The sequence below is a fragment of the Gorilla gorilla genome, chromosome 6 (genome assembly GCF_029281585.2).
Source record: "Gorilla gorilla gorilla isolate KB3781 chromosome 6, NHGRI_mGorGor1-v2.1_pri, whole genome shotgun sequence".
Classification (NCBI taxonomy): domain Eukaryota; kingdom Metazoa; phylum Chordata; class Mammalia; order Primates; family Hominidae; genus Gorilla; species Gorilla gorilla.
Window position 1 is genome coordinate 94,291,772 of NC_073230.2, and position 13,306 is coordinate 94,305,077.

The 13,306-nt window shown below is 32.1% G+C and overlaps 1 protein-coding gene and 1 long non-coding RNA gene across 4 annotated transcripts in view; one reads left to right on the forward strand and one right to left on the reverse strand.

Moving 5' to 3' along the window:
• Nucleotides 1-13,306, reverse strand: part of CASD1 (CAS1 domain containing 1) — an 84,704-nt gene that overhangs the window by 40,835 nt on the left and 30,563 nt on the right. For all 3 annotated transcript variants that reach the window (XR_008667436.2, XM_031013007.3, XM_019031474.3), the window contains 6 exons: nt 8,911-9,030; nt 7,740-7,896; nt 6,261-6,340; nt 3,807-3,908; nt 1,963-2,103; nt 1,018-1,095 (listed from right to left, as the gene is read on the reverse strand). Coding sequence is in view for 2 of the 3 variants with exons in the window: in XM_031013007.3 (XP_030868867.2) it covers nt 1,018-1,095; nt 1,963-2,103; nt 3,807-3,908; nt 6,261-6,340; nt 7,740-7,896; nt 8,911-9,030 (678 nt within the window). In the remaining variant the exon portion in view is untranslated. The remainder of the gene's footprint in view (nt 1-1,017; nt 1,096-1,962; nt 2,104-3,806; nt 3,909-6,260; nt 6,341-7,739; nt 7,897-8,910; nt 9,031-13,306) is intronic.
• Nucleotides 1-13,306, forward strand: part of LOC109027807 (uncharacterized) — a 30,046-nt gene that overhangs the window by 8,532 nt on the left and 8,208 nt on the right. The gene's annotated exons all lie outside the window — the stretch shown is intronic.

Sequence of the window (13,306 nt, forward strand, 5' to 3'; positions counted from 1 at the left end):
ACCAGTCAGGTATAATTAAATTGAGTGATTCTCATGGGCAATAGCATCAAAAAGACTCAAGTTTAAATCTAGTCTTTTGCTTGTGTTAGTCCTGGGACTTGTGGCAAGGCACTTAATCTTGTGGGTCTTTTTTTTAATTTACACAAATAGAGATAAGCTTTACTTTGAAAGGTTGATGTGAACATTAAATGAGAAAACATACATAAGGTACTTACTATAGCACAGGTTGTGAGTCATTTAAAGAAACATTGTAAATAATTAATAGTATAAGTGATATACAGAGTGGTGAAAATCATGAATGTGAGACCTCAACAAAGGCTTTAAACATAAAACCATTTAATGAGTTATTATAATTAAAGTATTGCATAAGCTGTACAACGCTAAAAAGAATGTAGGCTCCATAAGAGTAGGAACTATGTCTGATTTGGTAACCACTGCAGCCCTTGGCATAATATCTAGCATGCAGTATTAACTTTTTGGTTTTGTTTATTTGTTTGTTTGTTTGTTTGAGACGGAGTCTTGCTCATCGCCCAGGCTGGAGTGCAATGATGCAATCTCAGGTCACTGCAACCTCCGCCTTTTGGGTTCAAGTGATTCTCCTGCCTCAGCCTTCCAAGTAGCTGGGATTACAAGTGCCCGCCACCACGCCCAGCTAATTTTTGTATTTTTAGTAGAGACAGGGTTTCACCATGTTGTCCAGGCTGGTCTCAAACTCCTAACCTCAGGTGATCCACTGGCCTTAGCCTCCCAAAGTGCGGGATTACAGGCGTGAGCCACCATTTTCTAAGGGCAGATTAAGTGAAAAATACTGAGCTACATCATTTCCATACATTAAATACAAGAACCCTTTGAAAGAGATTTTAATATCCCTATTACTACAGAGAAAGGAAGGGCTTAGAAAGATGAAGTAACTTCTCTACATTTTCTGGAGTTCAATCTCAAATCTCTCTGCCTCTAAAAACCATTTTCTTATCAAGAATTAAGATGTAAAAATTTCTCTAAATCAAGATTAAGTACCTGTACCACAGAAACAGACGGATGGAGTTCATTGCACTCTGCTTTGTTTTTACAACTGCTAGCCCAGATGGAATAGGTCTAAAACAAAAAATGTATGGAAAAGTTCAAAAAAGCAAGTCTGGAAGAGGCATAAGCCTCACAGTGTTTTTTTTTTTTACAGTTCTTTATTTATAACATTATACTTCATTATGCTATGTAAAAACTATCAGTAAAAACTGCTTGCAAGTTTGCTCATCACCTGTTTTGGTATGTTCAACTGTCCAAACATAAGAAAGCACAGAGGGAGGTGCACAAGTCTGTGCTTTTCTGGAAACAGTGATCAAAAGGCAGTGATGGCTCTCCATATGAAACACCTTACATTATATTTTATCCCAAATTTATTGTAACTTTAAAATTCCCGTTTAATTGAGCTCTTATTTATTCTTCATTTTTAACTTATATATAGTCTCTTTAGAATTTAAGTCCAGTTAGAAAAATAAGGAGATATACATCGCCTCAAGCATTTAACATTACCTTGATTTGATCACTATGCATTGTATGCTTGTATCAAAATATCACATGTGCCCCATAAATATGAACTAATATGTATTCATAATTAAAAACAATCTTAAAAAATTATTGAAACTATTTTTATAGATAAAAATATAGTTTATCTTGGCAAACATTTTGCATGCATTTGAAATAAATGTGTATTCTGCTGTTATTGCTTACCTAACTATTCTAACATCAGGTCAAACTGACCGTGTCCTTAAGATATTCTACAACTTTACTAAATTTGTCTAGCTATCCTATCAATTACTGGGAGAGAAGTATTAAAATTTCTAAATATTAAAAAGAAAAATAAGGAGAAAAAAGATTTATTATTAAAAATAATTGATTATATTTCCATATCTTAATGTTAATATTCCATACCATTTAGAATTTTGGAAAGTTTTCAAAACTTACCAAGAAAGAAACTACTGAAATAAACAACAGAAAATTTGAAATTTTGTTTGAAAAAAGAGGTTCACCCTTTCCTTCAGAAAGTATTTGACGCTTCTGCAAAGCCAGATAAATGAAAGCAAACAGCATTCCGTGGAAAACTACCTGAAAAGTAAAGAGAGAAAATTTGTTTTAAACAGTTACTTTTCAAAAAACAGGAAAAATATTTGGTTAGTGAGGAATACATGAATAAAAGTAGGTAGGTTATAAGCTTAAAGTTTGAAGTGTCTATGAAGGACTTCAAGAGTGAAACTTCAAGAAATGAAATAAAGCCGATGATTGTTAGAAACCATCAGCAATAGACAAGCAAGCATCTCTTGGAACAATATGAGATAACGCTGGTTGATTCTGAGCAGTCTCAGTGGCAAGTGAAGTAATAAAGACAATTTAAAAAAATAAGGAACTCTCCTACAGACATATGATAAAATTTAAATGCACCCAACAAAGATGAAACACATTTTATATCAGTCCTTTCAGTCAAATAAAACAAAGAATAACACCACCAAGTCATAATTCTGAAAAGAAGTGTACGCTCATAAAAGTGAAAAAAATATGGTAGACCGGAAAGTACATGAGCTTTCTCTTTTTAAACAAAGACTTAATGTGAACTATCATTGCAATAGACTGAACATTTCCTTCCACTCAAAATCGTAAGTTGAATCATGTTAATCCCCAGTGTGACAGTTTTGGAGGTAAAGCCTTTGGTTGGTCATTAGGTCAGAGCCTTCATGAATGGGATTCATGCCCTTTAAAAAAAAAGACCCCAGAGAGCACCCTTGACCCTTGCAGCACGTGAGGACAGATTGAGAAGTCAAGTGTCTATGAAATAGCAAGTGGGCCCTCACCAGACCAAATCTCCTGGTGTGATTTTACACTTCCCAGCTTCCAAAACTGTAAGAAATAAATTTTTGTTGTTTATAAACCACCCAATCTATGGTACGCTATTACAGCAGCCTAAATAGACTGGGACAGTCGTATCATAATACACTGCTCTAATGAGAATGTTGAGAATTTAAAAATTATTTGATGTGGAGACTTTAGCAAAGATTTTATTCAGATGTGGTTTTGAAATGCAATGTAGTACACTGGAAAAATGCATAGGTGTTGGAAACTAGGAAAGGCAAAGAATAGGCACTAAGAAAACATTTGTTGGAAAAAAGAGATGAGTCAAAAAGGAAAGGAAAAAAGGAAAGAATGAAATAATTAACAGTTATTATCAGTTTTCCAAATGCTGTGCTAGATTTACATTTTCCTGGCCAATTGAACCTTAACCTTTCTTCAAGATCAAGTTCATAGACTAATACAAGACACTGCTCTTTCTTCTTTGCACACTTCTACCACTAAATCTATATTGCATAGTTTAGTATCCTCTTATAATAGTAATCTTGGGTTTTAAACTAGACTCTGAAAGCTTCGAAGCCTGCTGAGATGTCTTCTTTCTTTCTCTAATGTATACTTCATGGCATCAACATCTAGGGCACATATTGAAACTCAATAAATATTGTTTTGAATGGCTGAAGCATATATACAACAAGTCACCTATAAATCAAAATTATAAGTCAGACAAAGGCCATGTTATAGATAATATTTTAAAATAATATTTCCCAGCAGATACATATATACACATGCATACCCTTTCACTGCTGTAAAGAAAAGAGTGCAGGGGGTAGTGGACTGCTGGACTGCTTTGATTTACTAAATCAATATCTTTCTTTATTCTGAAACTAAGTATAGATAGATCAAAAATTTCCAATCATTTTCCAACAGTATAATTTGAAATGACAAAATATCACAAAGTAAATACATACATAACGGTCTAATCTCCATCTGAACCACCATTCATATACATTCCCTTTCAGTTCAAAACACTTGGACAATGGCCAAAGAGAAAAGATCTTCTCAAATGCACCCTGAGAAAAGGAATCCAGAAAATAAATTAAGATGGTACAAGTCAATATTTGCTTTGCAATTCTATTACAGATTATAGTTTTCTAAAGTTTGGATTATATAAGAGTCATTCACAATGTTAAAATTGTTTTATTTCATTTGAAAATATCACTTCATTTGAAATGTATTTCAAATGAAATTTTAAAATTGGAAAATAAATTTATCTTCTAATGACCAAAAAAGATGACTTAAAACTTGGTAAACTTATTTTCATTTCACATGAAAGGCTACTGAGAGTGTAAAATTTTCTTAAGCCCCCAAATCAAAAAATCTGGTAATTAGAAAATCATTCTACCTAAGGTTTTTAATCTCACAGACAAAATAACTAGTATTTACTCATCAAACAGAAAAATACAAAATATTTCAGCCAATTATGGTATCAGTATCCCAAATAACAACTGTTAAAGTTAAAATATAGTTATCATTCTCCAAATGTCCTCAATAATCTACAATTAACTATTTGAGTTAAAAGAGTCCTCTGAATTAGTCACCTTACTCAATCAACCATACCCAAATTCCATTACCAGCCTTTGAAACAAAGTTTACAGTTTTACTCTGATAAAGTTAGTGAATAGTACCCTCTTATGAATCTGACAGGTTGGAAAATCTGGGAATGAAGGGGCAGAAGTCTTGGGTACATTCCTGCACATTAATGAAGTCTTTCAAAGAAGAGAACAAAACCCTCAATTTTCAGAATAAAGAATCACAATGAACTCTATCAAGGAAAGCTCCATTACTAGACCTAATGCTACGGCATAATAAGTGTAACATCGTGATTTTTAAAGAGGCAATTAAAAAACAAAGAAAAAAGATGAAAATAATATTATATTTTAGATAATGTTGAGTCTTTAGGTCAGAAGAACTTTATAATATTATTTTAATAAAACGCAACCGTCTCCATTTAACCACAGAATTTAAAATGCACATAGCATATTAAAAATAGGTTATATCAAAATCTATGTGTCAGAAAATTAAGGATGATTTTTACTAAGAGTGGCAATCTGAAGTCTGAAGTACTTATAGATCATATATATGTGTGTGTATATATATGTATATATATCAGCATGAATATAGATATACACTAGGTATGTACCTCTCAGATAAAATATATGATTTTATGGATCATACATATTTAACATATCTATGATTATATATGATGTATACACAATTTAAAATTTTATCTCTCATTAAAAATTTCTTATTATGTGATCAATAAACAAATATTAAGCACTATTTTGTGAAAGACAGTGGGCTTTTTGTTCTTGTCCAGGGGTCAACACTGACCCAACGCTAGGGAAACATTCTTAATCCTTATATTGAACCTTTAGTCAGTTTTTCTTTCTTTCCCTCAGCAGTATCCACAGAGTGTTGGGAATTTTAATGAATAACTGTCAAGAAGTTGTTGCCCTAACCTGGCTATTTCCTTATACATTTGTTAGTTGTTTCCTTATTTATCTTCTATAAAGAAGCTTGAGTGTCAGGCAGAAATAATAGTGCTTTAAAGACTTTTAAGTATAAAAACAAATATAAAAGTCAACAAAAAGAAAAAAAAACCCAAACAGCATAGGATTATACATACACACAAAATGCCTATAGGACACTTCCTTCCACCTGATACAAACAGGTACAAAACAGTGTGTTGAAGATGTGAGTACACTGCAGAATATGACACAACCACAGGCATTCGAATTAAAATGTGTTGTTATAAATATCATGCTGCCCAAATAATACGTATGCCTGATGGATTTAACCAGCAGGTAGCAAGATTGCCATCCTGTTAAAACAACAGAGAATCTCAACCATGAGAATAGAAAAATACAAGGTTAGAGCTAAAAAAAAAAATGACCACAAGTTTTATTTAATTAAACATACTGTAGATACGCAAACCCCTTTGCTCCTAAGTTGGTTGTACTAACTGCTAAAATTTTACTCTATGTAGTTATTGAAAAATCAATACTTTGATGCAATGAATAATACACAAACTAGCTGCAAATTCTGTCAAGAAAATTTTGATCTCCACTTAGACTAGTGTCTTATAAGAAGCATTCAATAAATGTTTGATTGATCAAAGTCAAGTAAAACGGATCTTGAACAACTGCCAGAGGAAGAGCTTTAACTTGCTCTTACAACAAAAACAGTGGTAACAAAGTATATATATCTCAAAATAACTACACTGAGTAGTCAGCTTCAGAGTGACACTTTTATTACAGTCATTAAAAAATGAAGCTAAAAAAAAGCTCTGACTCTTCTCACATGCTTTAATAGACTTGAACTTTAAAATATTAAAAAATATAAACTGAAAAGATTGTACAAACCTGAGAATATGCCAAAAAACATATGAATAACAGCAAAAAGCCTAGTTTCAACAGTAAGCCAAAATGCCAGAAACAATTTCCTAAGAGAGAAAATATTTAATTTACTAAAAAATAAATTTATATTAGACAACATATTAAATACTCTCTATTTGATATATGTACACGCTGAATAGTTCTTAAAATAATATAAGAATGCTTACAAGAATACACAAAATATATCTAGTTAGTATAAATTACAAATAGGACAAAAAGAAAAACAAAGGATTCTTGCTAGGCATGAGGCTATAAAGTATAACTGATACCCTGTACACCTGCTGTTCATCCATTAGAAATGTATTTTTAAATGCCTCCTGGATTCAATTATACTTATTCATTATTCAAAGTTACAGCAAAATCTGGAACAAGATGTTCAATATAATTCTAACAAACACTCCTGTTGAATATGACTTTGGTGATATTGCTTAAACATTAAAGTTCCAAGGAGAAAGCTTAAACCCCCTAATGGATTAGAGTTTAAACATAAAATGTATTTTAACATATGCATATTTAAAATTATGTTCAAAGTTTATACATATTGATAGTTTATTCGATTAATATGCTGGGTTTGTATAGAGAAATTAAACTACAGAGGCTGTCCAAAGACACTACTGGACTTTAATAGAGGCTAGACCTCAACTCATTCCTGAAAAATTATTTGATGTTATATTGGAAGCCAATGGAAAAATATTTCTGACACATAATATTTGGTTGAAAGAGTCAAGTTAAATACATTTTTAAAAATAAAACATTATTTTTCCAAAAAAGGAAGATTTTATTTTAATGATATGATCTTGAGGGTGAAAAAAGCATTAAGATAAGTAACTGTGGCCTCACTTTGAACATTATTAGTAACTAACTATGTGAAATTAGAAAATAACAAGCTTTTGGGTATTTAGGTTCCTTATATGTAAAACAGGTTGATAATAACTGCTTCAAAGCTTGTCTAGAAAATACATTATATTAGTGCTTTTAAACTGTGTTTGACATAAGAAGACTTTTGCAAAGAAATATTTACTCAAAATCTCAATATATACATAAATCAAAGTAGAGCTGCCAAGACTGAAGCAAAATATAGGGGCATGGAGGCCTATTTGGCTTTCCCTTCTCTCTTCCAGCTCTCTCCACTCTGCCTCTGTATAAGAAGACAGTTTAAAAACTGTAGCATTAGTTAATATGTAAAATGGTTTTGAAGAATTTAAATTTAAAAAAGAAAAAACACATATAATATAAACTATTATTCTCCACTGTTATATTACTTTAACTACTTAGCTGTAACATTTTAGAAATATCGTTTAAGAACAGAATTTCAAAATGTCAAAACTACATATAAATTTAAACTGTCTACATCACTTAATAAAAATAATATCATTTAGCAACTAAAAAGAAATTCCACACGTTGAAAAAATATATTTACTAACATTAGTAAGAAAGTATATTTACCGTTTGCTTTTTTTTGGATTATTTGTGGCCATAGTGCTAAAGTAACATATATGACCATGAACCATACAGTGACCAAGGGGACAAAGTAATAGAATTGATAAGGTCGATCCATTACTATACATAACACCACTACCAGGAAATTGAGACGAAATAAAACCTATTGAAAAGGAGAAGAAAATGGTTTCATTCTAAGTAATTGTTTTCATTCTAGGTATACACGAACAGCAAAGGCAGATTTTCTCTGACCGAGTATAAATGGCTAAGACTCAATAATGACTGTACAAGTATATATTACTAATCCCTTAAATTACATTTGTTTTACATTCACTGTAAAGAGCTGAATATAAAATATGTATACATCATCATATTAACTAAATCCCAGCAAAGCACCAACCTGAGCTGTCCTCTGGCTATAACTGCCATCTTGCTAAAAGAGAAAAAAGTCGTCCTTCTGAGGGCTATAGTGTAGAAGCATAGATTAGATTATCTTAAGAAAGCAGTGTCCATTTCATCTTTGTTTAATGTTGAATTATCCCATTTGGGATTAAATTAAGAGTTGTCATAGATACAAAATAGTATTACTCAAAACTCAAATTTAAAAATGTCTTTGGGACTTTAATAAGAGTCATTTCAGATATCAGCTTGATGTCATTCAAAAAACACAGAATTTCGGCAGATTTTTACTAGTGCTGTACCACTTACTATGTGACCTTGGGCAAATTATTTAAGCTCTCTGAGCCTTAGATTCCTCATCTGTAAATATAAAGATAACAACTCAAGGCTGTAATGTGGGGGTAAACGAAATAATGTTTAGAAACTGCTTAGCACTAGGTAGAAACTTAATTAATATTCATCCTCTTCTCAAAGAAAGAAAACATAGCACATTATACTAATTCCAGGTAACTATTTCTACAAAACTAAAGTGAATCAGCAATGCTGTCTCCTGTGTACCGGTGCTTTTATTATATATTAAATTATATTTTCCTTCTTTCACTAATAATTTATCTTGAAATACTAAACACAGAACACAGAATACAACTTTACAGTGCTATTTCATAAATTCAAATTATTCAGTCTTATAATGACTATATTTATATTTTTTTCTCAAGTTAATGCTTTCTCAAGAAAGTATGTTCAACTGAAAGAAAAGGAAATAACAGTGCATTCCTACCTGACATACTCTATGGATTCCAAAATCTCCTTTTATCCAAAAGTATGAGAAATGCCCATACCCTGTCTGAAATAAATATGCAGCAACCAGAACTCGAATGTGCATGTATACAGGCAAAAACTGTTGACAAAGATAAACAGGTAAAACATACGTTGGCATCAACTACACCTTGGATTATCATAACAAGTACATTTAACAAAGATAATAAATATTAGCATTTGGCATCAGCTCAATCACAAAGTTGATTCTCAAAAGTTAGTCATTATAGCAAGGATTACAAAAATGTAGAACTGGAATTGGAGAGACCTAGGTTCAAATTCTAGTTCTGCCACTTTCTAACTACATGACTTTGAGTTTTCTAATTTGCAAAATGAGACTATTCCTTCCTTCCTTGAAGGGTTCTTGTGAAGGATGAATGAGATAATAAATGTGAAGCACTTTATACATTAACTTGCACCCAATTAAAATTCAATATCATAGCTATAATTAACTGTCATACATCCTGAATGCAAGATGGATTCATACTTTTACCCAGTGTAAACATAATTTAGGAATATTATTTCCCTCCCACTCTTACTTTACAAAACAATTTTGTTTTATGCTCCTACATCACTGTCTTCATCATGACCAAGTCCCTTAATGTCATTTATTATGGTATTTCAGAGCATCACATCTTTACTTCTAAGTTGAATGAAATACAACACATTTGAATCCACATATGATAGGAGGCACCAAAAAATGTTATCTCATTTACTAGTACTAATTCTCATAACCTTAGAACACTGTGATTCCACCTTTCTACACCAGCTGATCCTTTATGTGTACAATCACAATTTCCACAGCATAACTTGTACACTGCCTTTTTTTTTTTGGAGACAGTCTCACTCTGTCGCCCAGGCTGGAATGCAGTGGCGTGATCTCGGCTCACTGCAACCTCCACCTCTCAGATTCAAATGATTCTCCTGCCTTAGCCTCCCAAGTAGCTGGGACTAAAGGCACCCGCCACCACATCCAGCTAACTTTTTGTATTTTTAGTAGAGACAGGGTTTTGCCATGTTGGCCAGGCTGGTCTCGAACTCCTGACCTCGGGTGATCTACCCGCCTCGGCCTCCCAAAGTGCTGAGATTACAGGCATGAGCCACCGCACCTGTCCATACACTGCTTTTTAAAGTGATCTTTAAGGCTGGGTGCTCAATACAGTAATTGAGCAGACACATTAAATAGATTTTATAAGTCCTGAAATGTATGCATCTTTTGAAGATTCCTTGAATTCATGTTTCTTTTTGGACGGATATTTTTTCTGGGGAAAACAAACAAACATGAACTTAGACCATAAGTTCTACACAGCCTCCACGCTAAGCAAACTTAGAGATTCCCTATCTCTTAAACTGATACTTCTTGTACTCCTTTGTCAAGTCTCTTTTATTTACCTGTTTATTCTTGCCCTGGAATGTTCTTCCCCTAAGCATTTTGCTTATTCAAATCCTACTCTTCTTCAGAGCCTGGTTCAAAATTCCAATTTTTACTATCAGATGAATGTCATTTCTCCTTCCTGAGTTCCTATAATCTACATATCAAACAAAGAGTTTTTATTTATTGCCCTTCATCATCAGTTCTTTTTAAATGACTTATTAGATCAGAAATTTTCAATGAGGGTGTAACATATTAGAATCACAAGGATGGAGGCAGGAAATGTACTGAAATAAACCTCAGAATTTATCTAATCCAAATCTGTGCCCGTACCTCATTCCTGAATGTACTCTAAAATATCCCCTCCGTGGATTGCCTAAGCATCTTTTAATAGCAGAAAACAAATTCCCAAGGCAATCCATTCCACCTTTAGATGGTCATTAACTGCTATAATGATCCTTTTCATGAAAAGTTGAAACCTAACTATACGTAAAAGCTACCAAGTTCAGCCCTCTAGAGCAGCGCTGTCCAACAGAAATAAATGTGAGCCATAAGTAATTTTTTAATGAGGCTACCAGAGCATTTTAAAAGTTAAAAGAAACAGGTGAAATTAATTTCAATAAATATATTTTATTTAACTCAATATGTTCAAAATATTTCAACATGAGATATTTTCATTCTTTTATATAAAGTTTTTGAATTTAGTACTGATTTATCATAATTAATCATATTTAGTGTGGTATACATTTCACACTTACAGCACATCTGAATCCTGACTAGCTACGAAGTGCTCAATAGCCACATGCAGTGAATGCGGCTAGCACAGCAGAGAGTCTAGCTCTAGAGTCTGTCAGAGCGAACTCACTCTTATATCTGATGGCTCTATAAATATTTGAAAACAGATGTCGAACCTAGGTTAATCATTCCTAATTACTTTAAGCACTCTCCATAAAACATGCTTTCAACTCCCTTAAAGACTGGGGCTGGGACTACAAAGTTGGGTTGGTTATTACATTTAAACAGTAAGTATAATTCATTTAAACAAAATTAAATACTGTAACAACAATTTTCCAAGTTCCTGCCAATGTTGGCCTATTGCAAATTTCATGTAATATTTATTCCAATGTTTTAAGATATTTTAAATGAACAGAAAAGTTGTACTAGTACAATGGACACCTATATGCTGTATGCTGGACCTTTTAAAAGTATGTTGCAGACCATCTGACAGTGCTCCTAAACTATTTCACCACCTATGTTTTAGGAAAAAAGGATGGCTTCTTACATGACCACATTATCATTACCATACCCAAGAAATTTAATATGAATATAACAGTATTTACTGTATGATCCATATTCAAAATTCTCTATTATTTTGCTGTATTACCTACAACAAAAATTTAGTATTAAAAATATGTATGAAATTTCAACTTTACATTAGAGTTAATAGCTAGTTTGACTTCCAGTTCTGCTCTTTCTCCAGTCCCCCATATATTCTCATGACCTTTCATTCAGGTCTTTCCATGGAAGTTACTTACAAACTCTCCAAGGGCAAAAAAAAAAAAAAAAAAACCAGTGGAACACAAAATCACCTACTGTATATACCAAACTTACTATTCTCTTTGTATTAAATTTACAACATTTCATCTATATTTCATATATATTATACTTTAAAATAATGTTTACACTAACAATGATAATGTCAGACCATAAGGATTATTTTAATAATCTCTAGATTTTTTGATACAGTTATCTTTTAGCATAAAAACATGACACAACTAGTTTGACATATTTTATTCAAAATAAAAAATATTAATTAAAATAATCATGACAGTTAAAAGTTTTTAGTACGAGTAATCCCTCAAATATCCAAGAATCAAGTCCCCAAATATGTTATAACCTATACTAATAATGTTTTGCCTATGTAGATATAGGAAATTTTTTAACTACAACATCCTATATAAAAGAACAGGGATATGTTAGTTAATCATTATAAATGATCTGTTAGTGAAAAGTATGTCCTTCCAGAACACAGATTTTTTAAAATTGTAAATTAGATTAGGATGCAGTATAAGAAGATATATTAGAATGTTAGGTTGGTAAATGATTATAATAGAATACCAAATTGCCTTCATCCTTTTATGATATAAATCCTTTCTGGAGTCACTGAACTGAGGAACTTAATCTGCCATTAATTCTTTCTACCTGATTTTTTTAAACAGTAGTATCACCCTTTAATATGTCAGCAATTAATTATGTCTCTAAGTGGTATTTTCTTAAAACAAATTCCATTACTCAGTCTTTATTCATACATCAGAGATATTCTTAGGATTGAATTTTCATCTCTACATACTTCTCAGAGAATCTCTGGATTTATCCTACAAATTCTTAGCTGGGCTTATAAACTATGTCTTACTATCTCCATCTCTCCTTGCCTTGGATCATTTACACTATCTTGGCTCTTTCATAATGACTCAAATTCACTAGCTTCCTTCCCGTCAGCTGCAGCATCACAGGAATCTCACTGTTGCAACAAACACACATATCATAGCCAAATAATTTTAGTAACATTTATACTTCATTTCTCTGACTTCTACACTTCAAATAAATAATTTTTGAAAATAATAAAGAGGCAATGAAGAAAGACATCCTTCAATTGTTAGAGATATCTGAAAAACACTAGTAACCATGTTATTTATCTTCTTAATGCTGCTTAAATCTTCAAAATACTCCTTTCTGGGCAACACTCCTCTCTAACTTCAACTTATCATTGATGCACGTACTGTTTACAGATGTAAGCAAATAGAACAATAAAAAACAGTTCAGTAGTTCCCAAATTATGAATTTATTAAAATTTTTAAACATATTTTATGGAAAGTTTGCATCTTCACTATAAAAACTTGTGTGAAAAGTGGCTGTTAGGCTCAGCCACAAAAGTTTGTTGTAACTGTAATGTAGCTGAGTTGTTACAACTCAGAACACACATTTT